Source organism: Haliaeetus albicilla, chromosome 7 (genome assembly GCF_947461875.1).
Source record: "Haliaeetus albicilla chromosome 7, bHalAlb1.1, whole genome shotgun sequence".
Taxonomy (NCBI): domain Eukaryota; kingdom Metazoa; phylum Chordata; class Aves; order Accipitriformes; family Accipitridae; genus Haliaeetus; species Haliaeetus albicilla.
In genome coordinates, this window is record NC_091489.1 from 4,237,728 (window position 1) to 4,260,527 (window position 22,800).

General features: G+C 42.3%; 1 protein-coding gene across 19 annotated transcripts in view; it reads right to left on the minus strand.

Annotated features, from left to right (window-relative positions):
* TANC2 (tetratricopeptide repeat, ankyrin repeat and coiled-coil containing 2) overlaps nt 1-22,800 on the minus strand; it is a 288,324-nt gene that overhangs the window by 48,402 nt on the left and 217,122 nt on the right. For all 19 annotated transcript variants that reach the window (XM_069786690.1, XM_069786691.1, XM_069786705.1 and 16 more), the window contains 5 exons: nt 21,253-21,534; nt 18,775-18,908; nt 7,249-7,480; nt 3,987-4,153; nt 1,323-1,930 (listed from right to left, as the gene is read on the minus strand). In XM_069786690.1, coding sequence (XP_069642791.1) covers nt 1,323-1,930; nt 3,987-4,153; nt 7,249-7,480; nt 18,775-18,908; nt 21,253-21,534 — 1,423 coding nt within the window. The remainder of the gene's footprint in view (nt 1-1,322; nt 1,931-3,986; nt 4,154-7,248; nt 7,481-18,774; nt 18,909-21,252; nt 21,535-22,800) is intronic.

Below are 22,800 nucleotides of genomic sequence, written 5' to 3' on the forward strand. Positions count from 1 at the left end.
GTGATTAGTGGTAATTGCCAGGCGTGCTGGTTGCCGTCCCCTCACCCGGCTAACGACAAGCTCTCTTACAGCCAGGCCAGCCAAAACCACAGGGGCCAGACAGAACCAGTAGCGCTGGGTGGGAGTGACTGGGAGGGAGAAAGCTCTCAGCTCCATAGGTGTAAGCACCGCACAGACATTGCAAACAGGGTGAAAAAGCATTACGCAGTGACAAGCACTTAATGACTCCGAGGAAGGCTATTAAATAACTAACATTGATTGATATAAAGACACCTGCTGCTGTGAGATGCTTTACAAAGGGTTCGCTTGATAGGACTATTGTGCAGAACCTACTAAAACAGGGAAGACGTCCATTGGGAGGAGCTATATAGTATTTTTCTGCTGCAGCCTGCTTACCACAAAATTTAAAATGGTAAATTACTCTGACACTGCTAACAGCTACAGCTGCTTTAATCAGCTGGGTGGCTATTTGGTTCCAGCAGATAGCATCATATTTTCTTCAGACTGACCACAGGGTCTGAGAGATGCACTGACATGGCCTTGAATCCGAGTGTTTCCCCGGTTTTTATAATCATATTTCAAGAAATGGGCAGGCCAAATGGAGCAAAGCTTATGGGGATAAACTACTAGAATTATAGTCAGAGCGTCTGTTTCCACTCTTCGGTAGAACCAAAGATAACGTTGTTAATAGTGATCATTGGGTTTAGAGAGTATAAATCTAACCATGATTAAATTCTGTTCCCTGTGAGCTAAGCCAGGAACTCAGCTGCTATCAGGACAGAGATTATGTATGCATTTACAGTCCAAAATTGCTAGAGCCTGAGTTTTGCTTTCAAAAAGACATTTAGTAGGACTATGAGGAACAACGTCAAAGAGAAGCCAACTGCAAAAGATGCATCCACACTCTTCATCTTTCATCTCCTTATCCTCTATTTCACATGGTTTCGATACCTTTGGAGAAAGGAAGGATGATTCCCCTTCTCCAGACTGAGTTGGCAGGAGTAATCTGCCAAAATGCAGACACCCCTGGTGATGCCTGTACGGGAGCTAGTCAACTCGGGGCCTTCTGAGGAACAGCTGATCTCATTCTGAAGATCATTACTAGGTTTTCCAGGTCCGTTGTGTACCCAGGGGGGGATTATTTCTTTCCATGAACAACATAAAGGCCTAAGGTGACTAGTACAGATGTAGAGATCTACAACGTAGACAGACCAAAGTCAGGTAATAGCATCCATGTGCAACCTTGTAAAATGAAGTGATTCAGATTAATAGTACGAGGTGAACGCATTTGTAAACTCTGATTTCTCAGAGCATTTGCTTACCTAGGATCACAAAGAAACTTGGTCTTTTCACCTTCTTCTCTCCAAATAAGCCATTCTCGGAAAGAGGGATGAACAAACATTCGCGTCATATCTCTACGTTTGATAAGAAACATAGAAAGGTTCTCCATCCTCTGCTGAAAGTCATCCCACTCCAAAGTGCCCTCAATGTTACCTGCATTAATGGCCTGAAAAATATGTTCATCTGTTAATGGGTGCAGAGATGCCACTGCCACATTCAAGAGAGGCATAACCCGATCAAAGGAAGACTGCGTTGGGAACTTCATATTGCACTGCAACAGGTAAACTTCTGACAGAGACACTGGGACTACTTTGTAGCTGGAGCTTTTTAGTACTAGGTATCCTTTCTCTATGAGATCAAAAGTGAGTTTTAGGTACAGATAGGACCCTTGGCTCAAGGTCTTGAGGTGAGAACTGAGTTTCCCAAACGTAGTGTTGTCCATTTTGCCGTTAAGTGAGATGTTGTTCTGGATCTCCGAGCTGCTGTGTATCCGATGAAGGATATATGCCTGCAGGTCCTGGTCTATGGCTTCATTCTCTTCCAGTCTATCCAAAAATATTCTGTGGAAGGGCAACAGCTTAATTATTTCCTACAAAGAAAGGAGAAGGAAAAAAAAAAAAAAGGTACTCATGCTGGCAGTGTTTATTATTCATTAAGTAAACTCAATTCATGTTACAATAGCACCTTTGAGACTCCTTTAAGACCTCTTCCATCAGGGCAAACACACAAGATGGCAGTTTGTGCCCTCAGGACCCCAGAACCTCATCTATAATCAAGTAGGTTGCATGTGAAACATGACTGAAATAGAAATGAAGGACACTGTTCCTAATACCGCATCCATGGAAAGGACTAGAAAACTCACAAAGAGCAGTGCCCTTGTTATTCCTACCCCATCCCAACCACGTATCAACATGCCATCCCTTCTGCTACCATGTCTGAGGGAACAGACAACCAGATGACAGATCTGAGGCCAGAAGAAATTTTGCTGAAGCCGAGCCTAAGTATCTCCGCAGGAGCGTCCTCCTGTATAACACAGCTGCTATCGACAGGGAAATGCATGGAAACGTCAGGACAGATAATAGCAAGTATTTTCCAGCGTAAATACGTCTATTTGCTGCAGGATACTGTGGCCAGAGATTCTCTCATCTGCTGAACTCACTGATGATGCTTATGCAACATAAATGAAAGATCATGAAAGGCCCTTCCGAAGGAATTCTTGCGTCATGGGCTCTCAAGTCACTGCGAAGAGAGGAGGAATGACGCAATGGAGCTGGACAAGGCAGATTCAGGAGAAGCCATCAACTCTCCAATAAAATAAAGAGGGCGAGCACAGTGCAAAACTAAAGCTTGCAGTGAAGACCGTAAGGCTGCAAAAGCCCTAATTACATGAGGAATTCAAGTCATAGGGATGCAATTTACCTACAATTACAAAAAGATTTCTTCCAAATGATGTCTAATCTACTCCATTACTGAGCAAAAAAAGAACTCCAGCACAAACCAGCAGATAGCCTGTGCTCTCCTGGTGTCTTGGGGAGCAGCTGCCGTTCCCAGCTACAAAAGCAGTGTGCAGCAGCTGGCTGCCTTGATGGAGCTGGAACCAGCACTCAGCTCCCTGCCAGGAGGACCACAGTAAATCAACCTGTGGATCTCAGTAAATATTAGCCAATCTCAGTAAAACTGCCTAATGGAGCTCGGTAAAAACGAACTCCACAGCTCCGTGCTAATGAAAAAATGGCTAATAATGAAAAAATGAGAAATGCAGAGCTGCAGACACGCCTTTCTGCCTGGAGCAGCTGGGCCAGGCGAAGAGCGGCTCGGAGCTGGCTTCCAAACGCGTGTCCCGTCCCCCTGACATCTGTCTCCTCTGGGCTCCTGGCTCCGACGCTCAGTGTGAATGTTCCCACAAGTGATGCTGCAAATCAACCAGCTCTACTGTGAAACAGTTGAAAGAGCAGATCTGCCCTAACTGGGTCATTGTGTTTGCTTCCCAGCTTGCTCATTCGGATGAGCAGTTGAGCCAACAAACTAAGTTCAGCTTAATCCTCCTGCCAAGAGAGTGACGATGAGTGGCTAAGGACAGGCTGAAGGTAAAAACCTGCCCAGCTGCAAACTAAAATAAAAATACTTGAGAATAACCCAAACAACATTCAGCTTAGAGATTCGGCACTCAAGATAGTTGTCTCTGAGCTGAATAATGTCTTGGCCTGACATTGACTCCTCCAGACTGAAACAAGCACAGCCTCGCTCTCTGGGTCACGCAGAAGGGGTGCGGAGATACAAATTCCTTTCCCTTCCACACGGAGGAGAGGATGCTCTTGAGCAGCACAGGCTGACAGACGTCAGGCCCTACCCTCCTGATATGCTTGGTGAGTAAGTAGCCCGTTGGCATGTGAGCTGTCTCACTCAAATGAACTAAACTATTTGCTGATGAACATTTATTGACATGAATAAGCGATGCTGGATTAGATCCATTCAAAGCTGTAGAGTGAGTTTGGGGACATGAATGTAAATCCAAGTACAAAAAAGCCAAAAGGATAACCTGAAATAAAGGGTCTTAAGCAAATCCAGATATCCACTAAGATCTTCTTTATCAAAGACCATTGTGACAATGACACAGTTTATCACAATTCTTGGTCTCAACATACCTGTAGACTTGTCCTGACTGTCACTACCAGCTTCAGCCAGGAAGGGAATTTTCCAATCATTTTGCTCAGGAATGATACTATGGTGTCTCCATAATCTGGCTTGTGAAATTCAGCCTCATTTAAACCATCAATTAATATAATGAAATCTTCATCAGGGATCTTCCTCTCTAAGAGAAAGAGAAAAAGTATTTATTTGAAAGGCTAGACACGTGACTATAATGTAGTGCAAAGTCACTACAGTGTTTTAAAGCATCATCAGATATTGCTAAAGAACAAAAAAGACACAGTAGCAGCACCTTTCTTACGATATATTAATTGCACATATACACAGAGATAGACTCGCACATACGCAATCTCAATTCTTCTAAAATACATATTTTAGTTAAGACACACAGAACTGTGATATCCCACAGGTAAAATAGCTAATCATCTTTTTAAAAACTACCTCTTCCACAAAGTCCAATGTTACTTGATGTGAATCAGTATCTTTCTGCTAAGTTTTAATAAACACATTATTAGTGGTTCTTTACAGTTTTGACATTAAACTCTCACCCTGATGTCAGCCTGTCTTAATTTTTGAAACTGCTAAATGAAGGTTCACCAAAAAATTCACTTCCCCAACACCTCTAGATCCTTCCAATTCTGGCGTCTGCACTTTGGGCACTGGCTTCTTGATCAACTAAGGTCTAGGCAAGCGTTTTGAAACAAAAGCAAGTCTGACTGACAAGCAAGAAAAATTATCTGACGAGAGTAAACCATCAGTCTGCATGTGTGGGGAAGGTCATTCAACATTCTGGAGGTTACATCCTCTGTTCAGCAGAGACTGTTCAAAACGACTCTGAACTTCCAGTAATGTAAAGGAGTTTGATCACAAGTCTGTAGCCAAAGCCTCTTTTATAAACAAGTCGGGGGGAATAAAAAAGATCCTAAAAAAAGCAAATCACAAAACTGGGTTTTTCCGCTGCTGGTGAATACAGTAACTAAACTGATGTAGACAATGAAGTCAGTGTTTCTATGTCAGATGCTGAAAGCTGAGTATAGCTTTATAAGTAATAATATAGATTCTTTTGGATTTGCATCTTAAGTTCAAGTGGTATCTTCTCAAAGGTAATCTTGCCTAATAAACTCAAAAACGGGTGGGAAATGGGACATCTGAGTCTATTGTTGGCATATGCTTGTAACACGTACTACAGATTCTGATCTGTATAAAGTTTGCTCTCCTTTGTAAAGTACTATGGATAAATCCTGCTATCAAAAAGCTCAGTATTCCCAATAGCAGGTGAGCTTTTCTCTTTGACTTTAAATTGTATCAGGAAATCTGTAAAAACCCAGCACAAGATGTTCATCAATGACACGAGCCGTCTCTGTGGTGTTGCAGGGAGAACAGAAACGTGTCAACACGTTGCATTCAGTACTGCTGAGCATCAAAATCCCATCTTGTTCTTGCCTTACATTACCAAGTTGCATTTATTTCCTAACACACTGTTAATATACATATGAAAACCACATATTTTGCATTAAAATTACCATCGATCCTTTTTCAGTTAGCTTCTCGGTAAGATTATTTGGTACACTAGAAAATATACTTTATGACTCTCTGAAATCTTGGAGTGAATATAGTGCCTGAGTTTTATACCCACATCTCATGTTTCTCATAAAGCCTGAGGGAGAGAGGAGAAAGCAGGGAGTAGGGGAAGAATAAGAACGTTGTTCTCCTATATATTATTTAGATTCCTTCAGAGTAAAAAAAATATATTTGAGAAACATGAATCTAACTTTCTCAGTGACATTCACCATTAACGGCTGTGCAATAATTTTGTCCCAGTAGCATTAGCGCTTTAACAGCACCTTGTAAAAGACCTGCTGATATATTTACAGAGTCTTAAATGTTATATATTTTAAAACCAATTTCCAGACACTGTTCATTTTGTTACAAAACACTTGGTGCAAACTAGCTTGCCAGCACTCTTGATCAGCAAGGTTGAAAGACGGGAGTCCTAATCATTGGTTCCACTGGAGCTCTGTTAAGTCCAGAGCCCAAGAAGAAAAAAAAAAATCTTTTCTTTAAATTTTTCCACCCCCCAGAATTTAGGACCAGATGGGGGTCAACCTGCTTGGCAAGAAAAATAAGCATCCTCCGAAATGCTCTGAATTCAAGAGCTGGAATACCTCCCAAGGAGTTACTGTAATAACCACATATTATTTTCCTTTAGAGCAGCGGTTCCTAAATGTATCTTTTTTTTTTTTTTTTTGCCAGGAGTGTTGGTAAGAAAGACTAGCCATGCTACTCCTACAGTGACATTTGTCCATGCCAGGAAAATCAACTGCTGTCGAGCTGTGCTGGCTCTACGTGTGCTTTGTGCCTGGTGGAACCACGCATGTTGGACCCAGATGCTGCTGCTCAGGGTTTGGACACTGTGTTTTGAATTGCTGATTTGAACAACAGGGCTTTGAATCTGGTAGAACCTGCATCTATTTCACGTTGGCTCCTGCACTGTCTGATGTAGGGTGGCAACAGAAAATTATCTGAATTATTTTTGCAGCACACCATTTTAATAAACACCGTTTTGCAGGACAAGAGAGTCCTGAACTCTGCAACGCTCTCACAGTTTTCATGGCAACGAGCAAAGATCTTCAATCTAGCGACTGTCACAACGAATTGGTTATATCTAGCAGAGGAAAGAAAGAAAAGGAGACAAAACCAATGCTGCATTAGAAAAAGCTGTGAAAACCATAATCAGGGTAAGGCTTGTTACCAGTTCCCCTTGAAGCTTTACACAGAGTACCTATAGTTTTTTATGGTATCGGGTCTTTTGGTCAAAGCTTCAAATTCTCAGAAGTCCACTAAATAATGGCAGGGAAAGGGAAAAACATTCACCCCCTAAACGGTTAAATCAGAATACATTGCCATAAGCAGAGCTGTCCATGAAAATTGTTGCTTGTTTTCACCTTCAGAACCGTGAGGCCAGATTTGGGATGTGAAAGAAAGCAAGAAAAGAGAAAGCCAAGCGCACGCTGTCATTAGCATTTCATGGATGGCCCTGAAACGCACACCAGGAGGAGAGGGGTGGTTAACCCCTCACTTCCAGACAAGCACAATGTCATATTCTCGGCTTCTCCAGATCTCACCTCTTCCCTGCAGCTCTTGACATGCGAAGCTTTGTTTAAACACCCAGATGCAGCGAAGCAGCATGTTTAAAATAATAATAAAAAAAAGGGGTGTGGTTGCTCAGGGAGAGCATAGGGACTGCCGTTACAATACCTTTGTGCAGATTTTCCAAGGGCTCCAGGACTCCCCTTCGGAAGGAGGCCATGGGGTCTTGCACGCAGGACCTCAGGCTGAGCATGCTTTGCAGGTGGGGCTCTCGCAGGAGCTGCTCCCTGTAGGCAACGAACTGCGGCGAGCGGCAGAGCAGGGCGGCCACGTTGTGCACAAACTCTGGCACCAGGCAGGTGTAGGCATTATCAGCTTGGCAGTAGTGATAAGCGACAACCTAGCAAAGAGAAAAGGAACAAAAACCGCATCTTCGTCAGACGCGAGTCGGGCGAGTTGTTAAAAGCAGCATTTTTCGTTTGGTGAGTTTGATGTATTCTGGCAGGTGAAGTCTTTAAGAGTACCGAGTGTTAACTACCTGTGACAAGAATCCAGACAAATCAGTTGGTAAAAACAGGCACTGATCCTGAAAAATGACTGGACCTGCCACTTGAGGAATAAATGAAATTAAGCTGTAGCTGCTCACAGAGTCGGACAGTGACAGTAACTGACATATCTGAAGTGCTGCGCTGAGCAGGGAGTGATAGGATTGTGCTCCAAGCTCTGTTTAAGGACTTGGTGTCAGTAATAACTTGTGATTGTTTTCTTGAACTTATTTTTTATTTGCTATTTTCAAATGTCAGGCTCTGTAGAAGCAGGCAGAGAGCACAGGCTGAGTACCTTACAGCAAGGTAGCATCTGCAAACGATGGATTCCCGTGAACAGGGGGGGAATGTCAGAGTTACTATACATTACTCATTCACTGTGATCCCACCCTTCGTTCAGAAAATCAATTTGATTAAAAAAAAAAAAAACAAACAAAAAACCCCAAAAAACTTCATCTTTTCCCAGGTCACCTGATCTTCCCAGCTCTTCAAATTCTGCCAGAACTCACTAAATTCTGACCACTTATTAAAATAAGCAGAAAACCAGTGATATCTTCTCAGTCCAATCTGCCAACTTTCCTGTTTTCTTTTGCAATATAAAAAAGGTCCACAAAAATCTCTCTCTGCTTGTAAAACACTCAGCAGGCTGCTCCAGTACCGCTCCAGTGCCCAGCTCCTCCTGCTCCCTTACTGGCACCAGCGTTCTCGTGGCACCGCCTGGCCATTTGGCGTGAGCCTCTGCCAGGTCAAAAAGCTTTTCTCCAGCTCCCATTCACTGGGTTTTCTTTTCAAATGTCACTGTTCATATCCAAAAATACCGCAGCAAGGCAGGTGGGATCAGTTTCGCACCAAAACCACCATTGCCCTGGAGCACTGTAGCACAGAATACAAACATCGCAAAATAAAGCACATTTCTGAACATGGGAAGGACAATATAACCGAGGACACTGCGCACACGAGATTTCTGTGGCCTCTCTGGAGGCTGTGTGAGCTCGGATGAAACGTGGCCTGCGGCTGTTGGCCGTGATTAAGGCTTTCTGGCTTTCCACCTGCAATAACCAGCGCTCGGTTCGCAGCAGGCTCCAAGGCAGACGGGGTGGTGCATCCAGGCTCTGAGCTCTGCCACTGCCAAGGATGGTACCGAGAAATAAAAACATGAGGCTGTGGGGTCCTCGCACATTGCTGGCTCAGCACTGGCTTTTAATTTTAAATAGTAGTCTATGAAATTACCAATGGGGTATAATGCAATCATTTCCTTTCACAGTCAAAACGAGGTGTGATGCATACAGCGATGATAAAGCCAGGTTGTTATTTCAAGCATCAAGACCTAATACATGTGCTTAAGCTTTAATGGATACCTCCAAATTCCTAACAGAAGTTTTCCTACCAGCCAGTTAAAATATAATGTATTCCCTTAGAGAACAGCACTGGGTAAAGCAATAATAAAGGTAGTGATTTCTTTTTAACAATCCTATTTATTTGGGGATTATAACTTGTGGATTCCACAGTACAAAGTTCTTAAGCAGCCGTCCCTTGATATCAGGTTCCCAGTAACAGAAACCAAATCGCTGTATGCAGAGCTCTTATTTCCTACACAATAGGTGTGTAGACACAAAAATAAAGTCTCCTTTTTATGAGTGGCCAATTAACTTCGTCCAGGAATCTGAAAAACCACGTCGTGGAAAAGGGGACACACCTAGTACCCATGAAGAGAGTGGTCACTGCTAGATATGTGGACTTACATACAGTTACAACTCAATTAATTTAAGCCCCTTCACATACACTCTCGATCCTTGTGCTGGATTTACTGGTATATTGATTAAGCCTTAAACAGTAGGATAAATGCAATGTTTAATAGGTGTATCTGAAGCTAAACCAGTAAGCAATGAATATTTTGGAAAGGCAACTAAAGGAAAGGCATTATGATGTTCTCAGAAACGCAACTGTGCCAAAATTTCATCTTGATGTTATTTATTCTCCGTGACATTTTCTCTATCTTCAAATCAAAGAGAGACTGCCAAAAGCCAGTGCTGCAAGCTGAGCCTGGTGCTAGAAATCAGGCTCCTCACTTACAGAACCAGAGTTGGGTGGGAAACAGTTTTCACATCCTATAAAACTTTTCAAGGTTTCAAAGCATTTCCCTGTTCCACCCTTGGGAATGAGACCAGGGTTAATGTGAAAAGTGAATGAAAGAAACTTCAGGACAAGCAATGGGTTGGTGTTGATGGGGCTCATCCCCAAACACGTTCAAACCCTGTTCTTTCTCCCCTGAATTAGGTGAATGCCTTTAACACCCAGCCATTAATGCTCTGGGGAAGGTCTCTTTCCAATTATTTCACTTTATATACTTTATTAACTGCTCAAGGATCCAGCAAGAGGGATAGATTACCATCTCCACTGCTTAGGATTCTCTTCTAAGACACGGGAGACCCTGTCCAGACCTTGTTCTGCACCTGAAATGACCACTCCATAAGCTAGTTGTAATTCTGGGGTGTTGTTAGTCTCTCCTCCTTTTACTTGACTGGACAAGCTAAGAAATACATCCAAGGAAAAAAAAAACAAAAACAAACCAACCCACCAACTTGTACAGCCTGGAAATGAACTTTTCATTGAGAAAGGTGTGCTCTCAATAAAAGCTTCATTTTCCATAAATGGAAATACTTTGCTTTAAAAACCTTCTTGAAAAAGTTCCAACCATCCCTCATCATAAACAAAATCCCCGAAACTGTTTTACAATAAATGAAATCACTCTTCCAAAGGTATGGGCATGACTGGATGTTGTGACAGGTAAACATTTATTTTTGTCTGATACAATTTAAGGCATAATTTTTCTAATCATTTCAATTTGAACTTTGTCATCACATAGCACTAAACACTATAAACACTAAAGTGGACTTCCAAAACTTTTAAACTTTTATTTCAGCTATCAGGTTTGTTAAATGAAGTTTACAAAGTTGGAAGCGGAAAAATTCCTTGCTCTAAAGTTTGATTAAATTTAAATCACTGGATTTCAAACATTCAGTATACAATGCCTATGGGCATTATAAGCAACCCTAATGCAAGAGAAGTGGATTACAACGAAGGATGAGAAAAGCAACACCTAGATCAAGAGAACTGTTCAAAAATATCTGTTTATGTCATTTTTGTAAGGGCTGAGAATGCAGTTTCGACAAGACGAGTGACTCCACGCTGAGAAACCAAGGCATTATGTTGTTTACATTAAATATCAAATGCCAAAAGTTACAAACTTGTATAATTTCCTTTCTTGCTTGAAAGGGAGCTTCAAAGTAATTCACACTTGTAAGATGCATATTTTACTTCCAATGATTATCTCCTCTCCTAAAATGATTTGGAGAGTCTAGCTGGCTACACACCAAAGAAGTACATTTATCGTGAGCTTTTCGCTAGCCAATTTTAAACATTAATGATGTGTTATAAGGCTTGAGAAACACCAGACACAGCGAAGGCGGAGCACTGCCTCTAACAAACCACGGCCAATGTTCAGCACAACCCCATTCTCTCCTGAAGTGGGGTCGGGGAGCACCAAAACTCTCATTTACTCAGAAATGACACAAACATCATCTTCCTAACTGCTACAGCAGAATTCTGAAAGATATTATTCATACTCTCTTTAGGTGTTAAATCCAGTAGGTCTTCAGGAGTCTCTTCTCCCAACCTTTCCAAATACCAGCCACCCTACTCTCTCCTTTCTGCCCCAACCACTTCCCATTCCTCCCTTCATCCAGCCTGACGTAACCTTCACCTTCCTGCCACCCTTTCTGCTGTCCTTCTGTTCGGGTTCACTCCTTCACCCCATCCTGACATGCAGACACCGTACATCTTTCCTGCAGCTCTCCTCCCCACACCAAAATGCTTTTCTGAATCACGGCCATGCAAACTGCGCTCCAGATCGCCAAGGCCAAGCTACTGATTTCACCTGGCTTGGGCTCAGCGGAGCAGATGTGGAAGAATTCCATGAAATCAGAAAAAAAAGGGAGATTTCCTCATATAGGTCAGGACCTAGGAAAACAGGTGCTGGAAGAAGGAGGAAGACACTCGTGTATTAAAAGCAAAGCAGCTATTCCAAGGATAATGGGAAACGCCAGTGGAAGAGGAGGGGAAGAGCTGCATGAATGCAGAAGGAGAGGCTGGAGAGGGCACAGAGAGCGGAAAAAGAGGAGGCACAAAAGAGATTGTGTATCACCTATAAAGTACAGAGGGAAAGAAGAGACTGAACTGTGAAGGGGGGAAAGAAAAGAGAGAAAGGGGAGAAAATGACATGTCAGGAGAGGCGAGAGATAACAGTAATATGAGAAAGGCTGGAAGGACAGTGTGAACATCAAAGGGGAAAGAGGGGCTGAAGATGGCTCAAGGGAAATAAGTTATTTTTACTTAATAGGACAGGCCAATTTTAAGCAGTTCTCTGGCACTATTTGCAAAAAAGAATATCCCTCCATTTAAGCAGCATTCCTTTGGCATCACGCCTCTGGTGTGATTTGTCTCTGCTTCCTTTTGTAAGCATGTCATGCAAGGAGGCCATTCTGCCAAGCCCCCCTAAAAGGACCAACCTCCCAGACACCTGAGCTCACAGCAACGCCCCAGTTCCTCCAGTGCTTTTAAAGGGCTTCAACACTGTATTTTAACCGCATTTCTGCACCTAATAAGATTTATCTTTTTTTGACCCATACAAAATAGCTTCAAATAAATTCAGTTTAATGCTTTTACCTGCCAAAATGCCATTTGCCAAGCGTAACGTTGGCTGTAATAATGCAAATGGAAATCAGCACTGCTGTATTTTATCCATTGCACATGACTGTGCATGTATGTGGTGACCCAGTTTGTTGGGAACATTCATTACTTTTACATAGCCGAGAATGCCAGCAAATGCCCTCTGAAACTCATTAGTGTCGCAGGGCATCAAGGCTCAGAAGTAATGAATCCCTCCACCTCTCTGTAAGGTAGGAGTACTCCCTTTCTTTCTATACGCCTGCAGCAACGATAATGACACTTTGGCTTATGGCTTGGAGGATGGGGAGAAGAGCCTCTGAAGCCACCAGCCGTGCTCAGCATCAGCCGAGTGCGCTAATGCAATGGACGTACAGCTGCTCGACATAGGGTACGACCCATTAGCGCAGCAGAGCTGGCTTTCAGGTCCATTTGTTTAAGTGCTGCTACCACAAGCAACCACACAGCATCCAGAAACCCAAAGAATATAGCTGTTCAATGGGTTATTTAAAACTGCGTAGCCGATCCATTAAAAATCCTCTGTGAGTAAGGGATAAAACCTTCAGGGAAAAAGGGGGAAGGTGACCCTAACCAGAGGGGACACAGTTCAGGCTTCTTCCTTTGAGCTGAACTGATCTCACCTTGGGCTGTCGTACCTCTGAACGGCGCCGGTGCCCCTTGCTGAAAGGCAAAGGTCACCTAGGACACGTATTTGTGGGTCAGTATTTTTCGACACAGGCGAGGGCTGGCGGGAAAGCTTCTCACTTCATTTCTCTGAGGTGAAGGACCAGCTCCAGACAAGCCAGGTTGAGTCACCATCCCTGAAGCTATTTGAAAGACGTGTAAACCTGGCACTGAGGTACACGGTTTAGTGGTGGACTTGGCAGCGTTAGGTTTACAGTTGGACTCAATGATCTTAAGGGTCTTTTCCAACCTAAATGATTCTCTGATTCTAAGGTCATGCTCCAGCTGAGCTGCATCAGCCCCAGTTATACATTGCCTAGCATCATTTGGAGACAGAAAGGCAGCACTGCAAGGACAGCCACGTGGTGACGTAGCGATGGTCACTGACCTACCCTGGCCAGAGGAAGTAAAGTCGAGAAGTATTTTAGCGGATAAAAGATTAAACAGTAAAAAGGCAGGAAAAGCAAGGCGCAACATGGGAGAGGTGTGCAGTGCCGCCTTTTTATGGATCTTAGGTTTAAAAACCTTACTGTTTATATTCACAACTTTTTTTTTCCAGTTTCACCTTAGAGTCGTTCCGTGATATCAGGCAATATGTTTATAAGCACTAAACCGCAGTAGATGGGTTTACAGTTACATGAAGCTACGTATTCAGCTATACATGCCTAGCTCACCAGGAAAGCTGGTAGGCATCTATTGCAGCGAAGGAGCCAAGTCTAGCTTGACTTGTTGGCATTGCAAAAAAACTGGCAGCCTGCTCATTGTCGGAGGGAAGACTTGAAATAAATTCAGCAATCCTGCAAACTTATTTCCATAATACATGCATATATATTAAAACAAAAGACTAACCAAGCAGTTTTGCCAGAAAGGCTTATGTTTTATTTGCAAGTGTCAAGAATGGTGTTGCAATGCGAGTAGTTTTATTCATGACTTCTGAGAGTTTGCCAGATCTGGCAAGACAACTGCTCTTGTCCTCCTTCCCTGCAAGTCTCCCTACTCCATGCTATGGTGCAAACCCCTACCAAGATGGGATGGAGGAAAAGTTGCAGAGAAACCTCCCCACCAAGGATGTCTCCAAAGTCTGCTGCTGAGAGCTGGGGTCTGACACACATCCCCACGCTCCTCACCACGACCAGTGGGAAGTCCAGCAGGAGCCACTGCCTCAGCTCCTCCTTGGAAGCAGGAGAAGCCCACGAGTGAAAGGGAAAAAAGGGGATTGTGCCAGCTCAGTTCCCAGCAAGGATTAATGCTATCTTTAAAATTAGGAAATTGATTCACAGAAATCTCTGCTAAGAAGCTATTAACATTGCCTTATACTTAATATTTTCCTTGCAAGGAAATGGAAGGCGAGGCATTTACCTCTTGATGCCTCAAGTTTCCTGGCACGCTTCTTTATCCCTGTCTACACAATGCCAACCACAACCTTGAACACAGCCCTGGTGTGACAGCAAGACTTTGAACTTTCCCTTTTAAAAATATTCTCCCTTGACATATCCAAAATGATCACTAGGAGCTGGAACAGGCCAGCCAGAGCAGACTGGGGTGATGCTCCAGGTAAATTATACAAGGGCATTATTATACTTCCAGTATTTTCTCCCCTAATCTCTCAAGGCAGAATCACTCTGCTTCCACTTCCAAAATCTGAGTAAGATGAGCTGTTGGGAAGAGAAATGACAAAACGAACAGAGCAATGTCCATTTTAAGCTCCTTGTTTTCTCTCATTCTTTCAGGAGAAACTACTGCAAACCCTGAAAAGTATCCAACCCTTCCTGCCACGATCGGTGCTCGTATGGCAAAAGACTCCATTTCTGACCGAAGAGATGGACTGAGACATGAGAAACCTCAACAGCTGCCCACCAGGGTTTGGGAGGAAGGGAATTTTGCCCTCTGTTTTTGATGTTTTTCTCCTCCTAGGACCCACCAGTGAGGATAACTTCAGATAACTCCTACACCAGTTGGATACAGTTTTCCTGGCACAGCTTTTGAGGACAAAAATCACACCTGATACTGGTTTTCTGAACTGCCTCATTTCTAAGCATTTTTCTTCTCCATTAGTTTGCTGATGAACACTGAACTAGAAATCATGGATGACTTCAAACTGCTCCCTAAGAATACAACAAAATAATGCTCTTTTCCAGCATGGCAAGACTGAGTGGAGCTCCTGCTAAGCAGCCTTTGGTTACTTATTTTTAAAATTAATGATTTGTTCATCTCTGGCAACAAGAGCTAAAAGCAACCCTTGCCCCCAAGAACTTAGTGCGTGAAAAACAAGCAGAAAAGTACAACCCTGAATAATCCAGAGGAGGAAAAGCAACTGTTCACCTTTCATTTCTGTCATCATAAACACACAACTTCTGAGTTTTGGGATAAGTGACATTTTCAGAAGGAACGGAGTGGGTGAGAGGGACTGCGTGCTTCCCACTAGCATTCTGGAGCCTGCGCCAACCATTACTTAAGCCTGTTAGTATATTATTAATCGCTTTCATAATGATCTGCATTTCTCTAGCACAATGACCACAGCACAACCTGAGACCATCCTGCTCTGCTCAGTGCAAGCAGAGGTGGAACATCTGCACATAGCTTTATCTAGCTCCTTACACAGATTTTGTGTATCTCCTAAAATACTCCTGACAATTGTGGCTGTCCATCACTGTCAACACTTTCTTCCCTACTTCAGTTCTGACTCTAGTCTTAATGCAACTACAGAACACACATGTCCAAGAAATACTTCTCCAACCAGACTAACCTACGGATGGGTCAGTCTTCCCTTCACTTCCTCAGGCTCTTTTTTCTTCAGCCAGCTGAACAAAAACTGTTTTAAGTAGGCCATCAGCAATTCTTTTTTTATTCCACAACTACAGATACAGGAATATGCTGCTCTTCTCTCCCTTTCTCCTGCACCAAAGGACATTCTGCTTTTTTTTTTCCTCCTTTTCTTTTTTAGATTAGACTTTGGAGAGCCTTTAGCTTATCTATATGAAGGGTTTTCCTAAACTGTCCCCAAGAAAGACTGTTGGAGAATGTGGCATCAGACATTCAGATAGGCAGCTAAATTATTTTAAACAACTATTTTTACTATTGTCTACTAAGACATTCAGCGTATTTGCTCTGTTTAGGAGTTCATCATCTTCAAAGCCTCTTATGAACAACAAATTCTCACAATCTCTCAAAGGCAAGTTAGATGTGTGTGATTGAGTTTCTGAATGAGGCGATCGCACACAGAACAAAGAGCTCAACACTGTTATTTTAATGGATTTTCAATTCTGTTGCCAGGTCAGTAATCCTTTTTCTCCCAGTGTCACTCAGAGACTTCAAAAACCACAGCTGGGGTGGAATAGTCAGTGTTTGTTTTATCTAGAAGGACATCATACGGCATGGGTCTTTCTAAGCAAATCAATTTATCTGCTGTTGACAGCAAGTATTCATCAGTGGTGAAGCCGAGTTGTACTACTCAGGAGGTTACTAAGAGTGCACTAGGCACACGACTTCCAGCTATCAATTTGACAAACATCCTAAACCATTTTATTTGCCTTTATTTCCCTTCCTGAGGCTTGATAATCCATCAAACTTACTGTTTGTAGCATGCTGCGCAGCAGTGCTGGAAAAGGCTCTGATGCAATAAAAACAGAATTGTTGTTTATGATAGAGAATCATCAGCAGGAATATGGAGCTAAAAAAAAAAAAACCAACCAAAAAACCTCCTATACTTTCAGAAAAATTTCCCTCTGTGGTAGGAAATGAAGCTCTGAATCAGGATATAAGCTTGTGCTTTATTTCAACGCATGCCTTCATCCAGCCACACACTGCAGCACTACCTGGAAGACAACTGCTCTTCTGAATCGAGAAAACCAAGTAACACCTAGTTACGTATTCCTTCCAGCATCAGATATCAAAGGACCATTAGCTGCGTGGATCACTTTTCTTTTAATAGGCAGGGAAATGGAGGCAGGCAGATGAGATGCTGGTCTCCAAGGATCCCAACAAGGCTAACGGCAAAGCTGGGAATAGACCCAAGGTCTCCGAATGCTGAATCAAGCCGTGCCGCTGCTGCTCTGACTCATCCCAGGAACTGTTTGCTAAACACTATGAAGCTTTTCAGAAGTTCTGCATGCTGTGTCAGCTATTCGGGTAGAAGCAGTGATTCCAAGTACTCTAAGGTCAACTCATCAGCCTTGGCATTGATCTTTTCATGAAGGCCTAATGTTTGGAAGCTGGTGATGGTTATTTCTGGAATCTGCCTACATTTACAGTAGTTGAGATTTACTGGGAGATTAATAATCATACTAAAAGTCTGTAATCCTGCTGCTAGCACAAGAGGTAGTACATCTTCCTAACTCATTTGTTATGTTCTGACAGCAAAACACAGGATTTGTTTTGCAAAAAAACTTTGGCGAGGGGATGAGCAGAGCTTTAAAACCCTGTCCTAAAGGAGTCTGCAGCCAAGGTGTAACAACCTATTTTTACCTTATTTTTGGCTATAAAGATTGTTTCTTGCTCTTTTCTCCAGTGAGCAGAGATGCAAAAAAGCTCCTGTGCATGATCTATGCAGTGGATGCGACACGCTGTTTGAAAAAGTCATATCCCTTACCTTTTTCAGGAGGAAACTGAAGCTAACAGGAGGAAACTGAAGCTAAAACTGTATCCATTTATCAGTTACGTATCCAGTAGGATTACTTAAGCACCCAGGGGAAGAAAGTCAAGATAGATGAGGTATTTTAAGCAGAGATAGTACACACTTTACTGGCTTTCTGGTAGTCTGTAATGCTTAAGATTCGCAAGGAATACGATGACTAATGTATCCTGAACAAAAACAGACCTGGCCATTGCATTCCTTTCAAGAACTCCACGTGGAAGAGGAGAATAACAAGTCTTAATATTTATTTACACTGATACCGCACGCTCTCTGCCTTGCCATCTGGGTCCAGCAGAAAAGCAGATAGGACAAGACAGTATCTGGCACAAAAAGCCAAGCAAAACACGTCCTGGTAATAATTTAGAACAAAGACTTTGCTTGACATTTTCCTCTCCAAAGTGGGAGCAGGCAACAGGAAAGCATTAACTGCTCACATCCTCTCAAAAGGTGTAGGAGGAGCAAGCTCCTCGGATTTCAAAGCAATATAATGGCACCTTCCCACCACCACAAAAGTAGGGCTAAATCTCAGTAATACAATAAAATTCAAGCTGTAAATCTCCCCTAGAGTAAGCAATCATGTTATATACAATCCACTCTTGCCATAAACAATTTGTGTATTGCTCAAAAGGCTATGATCTGTTTTGTAGACTTTTCCAAAAAACACCTAAGCACAGACACAGCAGTAACACTCACAATCTGTGCCTTTACCCTCCGTATGATACCTGCTCTTTTCAAAATCAAACAGTGGTCAAACACTTGGCAATTTTGTTTTCACTGTTGAAGAAAAATTAACAATTATTCCCGTAACTATGTCATATCATAACATTTGTAAGGATAAAGTATGATGGCTGGGAAAGGTAAACTCTCAGAGTAGAAAGGGAGTGTATTTGATGTAATGGGAATTTCATTTTACAGAAATAACTTTCCTCGGCTAATAAAACTTGTTCCAGAAGTTTTTCTCTAGACTCTCTCCCAGTAAGCATTTGAACGCACACATTTTCCAGTGCACCAAGTGATGTAAGGCAGGAGACCTTCCAACCGGTTCCACTAAAACTGACATTTTTCCCAAGGACCAAAAAAAAAATCCCAAGACAAATGTTTCCGTACCTGTGAAGCAAGTCTCCGCATGGCCTCTTCCTGGCGCCGGCGCATTTCGGGAGTCCCCGGGCAGCTCCCGCTGGTGATTGACGAGTGAGCAGAAGGCGGCTGGGTTAAGGGCAGCTCTCGGTTTGCATCCACATCTGTCCCAAGGAAAGAGGTTATGAATTGCTGCAGGACAAGCACGACCGACATTATTATTGCAGCCTAGGCAGCTGCTGTTTTCTAGCAGGTCATGCATGGCAGCTAAAATACTTTCCACAAATACTCCGGTTAGGATTTCAGGCAGCAAGAGATTGTGACACCAGCCAGCCAGGCCAGAGGCTCCCCAAGAAACTTCTTTTGGAAGTAGCACTTTTGGGAAGGACCGCTAAGATAAAGCATTGAGCTTGCCTTATTCATCTTCTCCACTGTAATTTCATTGACTTTAAAATAATCACAATAATTGAGTGAATTGTGTGCTCTCAAAGTTATGCTCTATCTTCAAGTTTGGTACATTTTAGTGCAGTGCTCTCCTACTCTGCGGTTCTGCCAATAGATCTTCCCTCATTATGAACTATTGCTGGTTAATTTGGTTCTGAGTCCTTCAGTGGAGACAGCCAATTTTTCTGAATTATGTACCAATTTTATAACATAAATAAATGGAGAGCCACAGCTAACATATTCATCTGAAGCCCATTAATGTAATCAGAGGGAACGAAGCAGGAGTAGCACCAGGATCTGGAAAAGGCTTGCAAGCAAATAATGAATTATACCGGAATCATCTCTGTCAAGTTTAACTGCTTTCTATTGCGTTTTAGCCATTTCTTTTGCCTGGCAAAGCAGAAATTGGCTTTACTGGCAGATTGTTACAACTGTCCATTCACCTGGCCTTTGTGGGTAACATTTTCAAACATTTTCAAGCAACTCTTATTTTTGCTCATCAGTACTCATACAGAGTATTTTTCAATGATGCTAAAACATGCTGTACCTGATGTTGTCCAATTACTGATTTCTTTATTTTAGGAACATTTTAAAAGCAACAGTCCTCTTAAGTGCAGTCTGTACTAGCAGAGGATTTTCCTGAATGGATTGCTGCAATGCATCCTTGAGCTTGACTTGAAATCGTAATGCAAACAATGACCCATTTAATGGCAAACAACAAAGGAGGATGACTACTGCCTACATAATTAAGCCCTGAATGTGTTAGCAGTGATGCACATTTTTGATTTTGAGAATGCAGCAACACCTCCACCTGTATTATTTTTCTGAGACAAGAATTAAGAGTATGAGGCTCTATTTATGCCAGTTTACTTATGCTGATAGCACAACTGCTGTAGTATAGTCAGGTGACCTGATTAGCATTTATTATTAAACACAGATTTTACTAAGCATAATACTTTTTCAGCATGTTAAAAAAAAAAAAATCAAAGAAACTTGCAGAATAATCATTATCTTCTATAGTAAGACTAGGACTTGTGATCTCTTTAGGAAATAAAGTCAAATTAGTTGATTGATTCTGAAGGTCTCCATCCCAGTAACTAACACTAAGAAATCATTCAGCTTTCAACTTCAGGAACAAACCAGAGTGCGAACTAAACAACAGCAGCATGTTAGGTGTGACCAAGGATCTTCATCCTTTGTGCATGAAAGATGCAGGGCACCTTCTCATTTGAAATATCCAAGCTTTTAGTCCAGAAACAGTTAAGTACAGTAGTCTCTTTAATCTCCACAATCCCTCTAAGCAGACTGGGGAGACATACAGTTGGTGCACTGCAGTTAAAATACAGAAACAAGCCCTGCCTTTCACTATGCATTGTTCATTTAGCTCTGACAAGTGACACTATTCAACATGCCAACATTCGGTGACATTTCAGATATTTCGACATGGCTAACAGTACTGCGTTCCAGTAAACAGATTTAACTACAGTTTCACTGAGATACAGTGACCTAGATCCTTAAAGATACCTTTAGGTACCTAACCCAGTATTTTTAGTCCTATCTTACTCACTTAACTGAGAGCTGAATGATTTTAAAATGTTGTCATCCCCACCTGCGAACATGTCAGCACAGAGTGATGTGAATTGGATGGGACCGCAAGAGGTAGAGCAATGCTGCGTGCAGAGCCTACATGGGCTTGCAACCCACCCCGAACATTTATACCATGATAAACTGAGATAAACAAAACATACAGGAAAGAGAATGCGCTGGCATGTATTTGTAATAACAAAATACTGGCAATTAAAATTGGAGTCTTCCCAATCAGAGAAAATCTGTGATTTTTCTAAATCAGAGAAATAAAAGACAGACTATTTTGACTCTCCAAAAGGTAGACTTGGAACAGGAGCAGTATAAATATTGCTGACAGGTGCTTCCTTTGCTTTGCAACAAAGACTAAGCTGATTTCTTAAGCCTGGAAAGGAATGGGATCTTTTCAGCCAAAACCATTACAAAAGCTGATGGAAAAAGTCTCCAGTTTTTTTAAGATCTGTGTACTGTTGTACTTACGTTTCGGAGAGGCATGCGGGCTATCAGAAGCAATCTGTCTCATCCGTGTGCCATGGCAGCTGAGCGCAACCAGTCTGGAGATGATGGCCGTTTTTCCAAACCCAATGTTCCCAACAATCACTACACCTCGGTTGACGCTGGCGTTTGAACTCTGCAGCTGCGCATCTATCTCGTGGAACACCCAGTCCCGGCCAACGAAGACGGACTCGGTGGTGATGCTGGGCACCTCAAAGAGCAGCGGTTTCAGAGAGATGTCGGGAGGTCTATAAGGTGCGAAGCGTACTATATACAAGAAACACAGTGAAAGAACATAAACATCAATGCTAACAGTAAAACTATAGTTTGGAAATTGCTGTTTAATCTTCCTTAGAAATCTTTTCATTGCAAAAAGTGAAAAAAATACAAGCTTACTTATTACCCACAGGTTTGTTGTCAAAAGCATCTGGCTTATTTTCCACCATAGCATTTTCCACCAAAGGAGTTCAGAGAATTTTACAGGAAGAAGTAGTTTTACAGCTAGGGAAAGTGTAGCTGGAGAAATGAAATTTCTTGCTTAAAGTCACCATAATCAAAGGCCCTGCCACAGGCAGAACGGTACGCTTTCCAAGGCAGCTACCCCTGTGACGAAGTACTGTATGTCTGTTCAATATACAGATATATAATATGTCTGTTGAGCACAAAAAAAAAAAAATCTTAGCACTTAGAAGTGTTAAATCAATCTAAGCAAAGTTATTTCAACTCTTCCAAAGTATATAAATAAAACCAGATTGCTGATAGGATGTTCCTGTACGGCAATCAAAACATTTTCTCTTTTCACAAGGAAAAGCGGAGTGGCAAGCAACGTAAAGTTAACAAAGAGTGCAAGAAATACCTCCCCAACAGATCACATATGCTGGTGCAACACTAACACCTAAAAACAGGGGTATTGATCCTGTTACTTTTCCCATTTTTTTATGTGTTAGATTATAATAAAATTACAACTAAACCCAAACCAGCCTTGAAACCTTTTCAGGAACATTTGGGGGTGGAGGGAGAGGGTATTTGCCATTCTTTCCGTTTGGCACAAGCTATCTAGGGAACACACACCTAAAAAGAGTAACAATTATGCCCAGAGCCGGTGCACAGATGCGTTTAGAAAGATCAAGTCATATGGTGCATTCTGCCTATGAGATCTGTAATTGGAAGATGACACGTATAAATCTATAAAAAAAAAAATTTAAAAGTGATGGAAGCACTTTCTGCTGACAGAAACAGTTGCTGGATCTTCCCACTTTACCATCAAATTGGTTTCTTAATTAAAAACTTTCAGAAGGTGGCCGCAAAGCCAGCAGGTGATTCCCACTCAGGGGGAGGTTAGTCATCACATTGTGCGTTTTAGCTGCAAACTTTGAGTTTGAGAACATAATTCCTTCCAGTCAGGGCTAAGTGACATGGATAGAGCTACATCCATGGGAGACGATTTCAGACCTGGACCTGGTATGGCAGCTCTGAACACACCTTCCAACTGCAACACACACACTGTACTTCACATTCAACACAGATATTTAA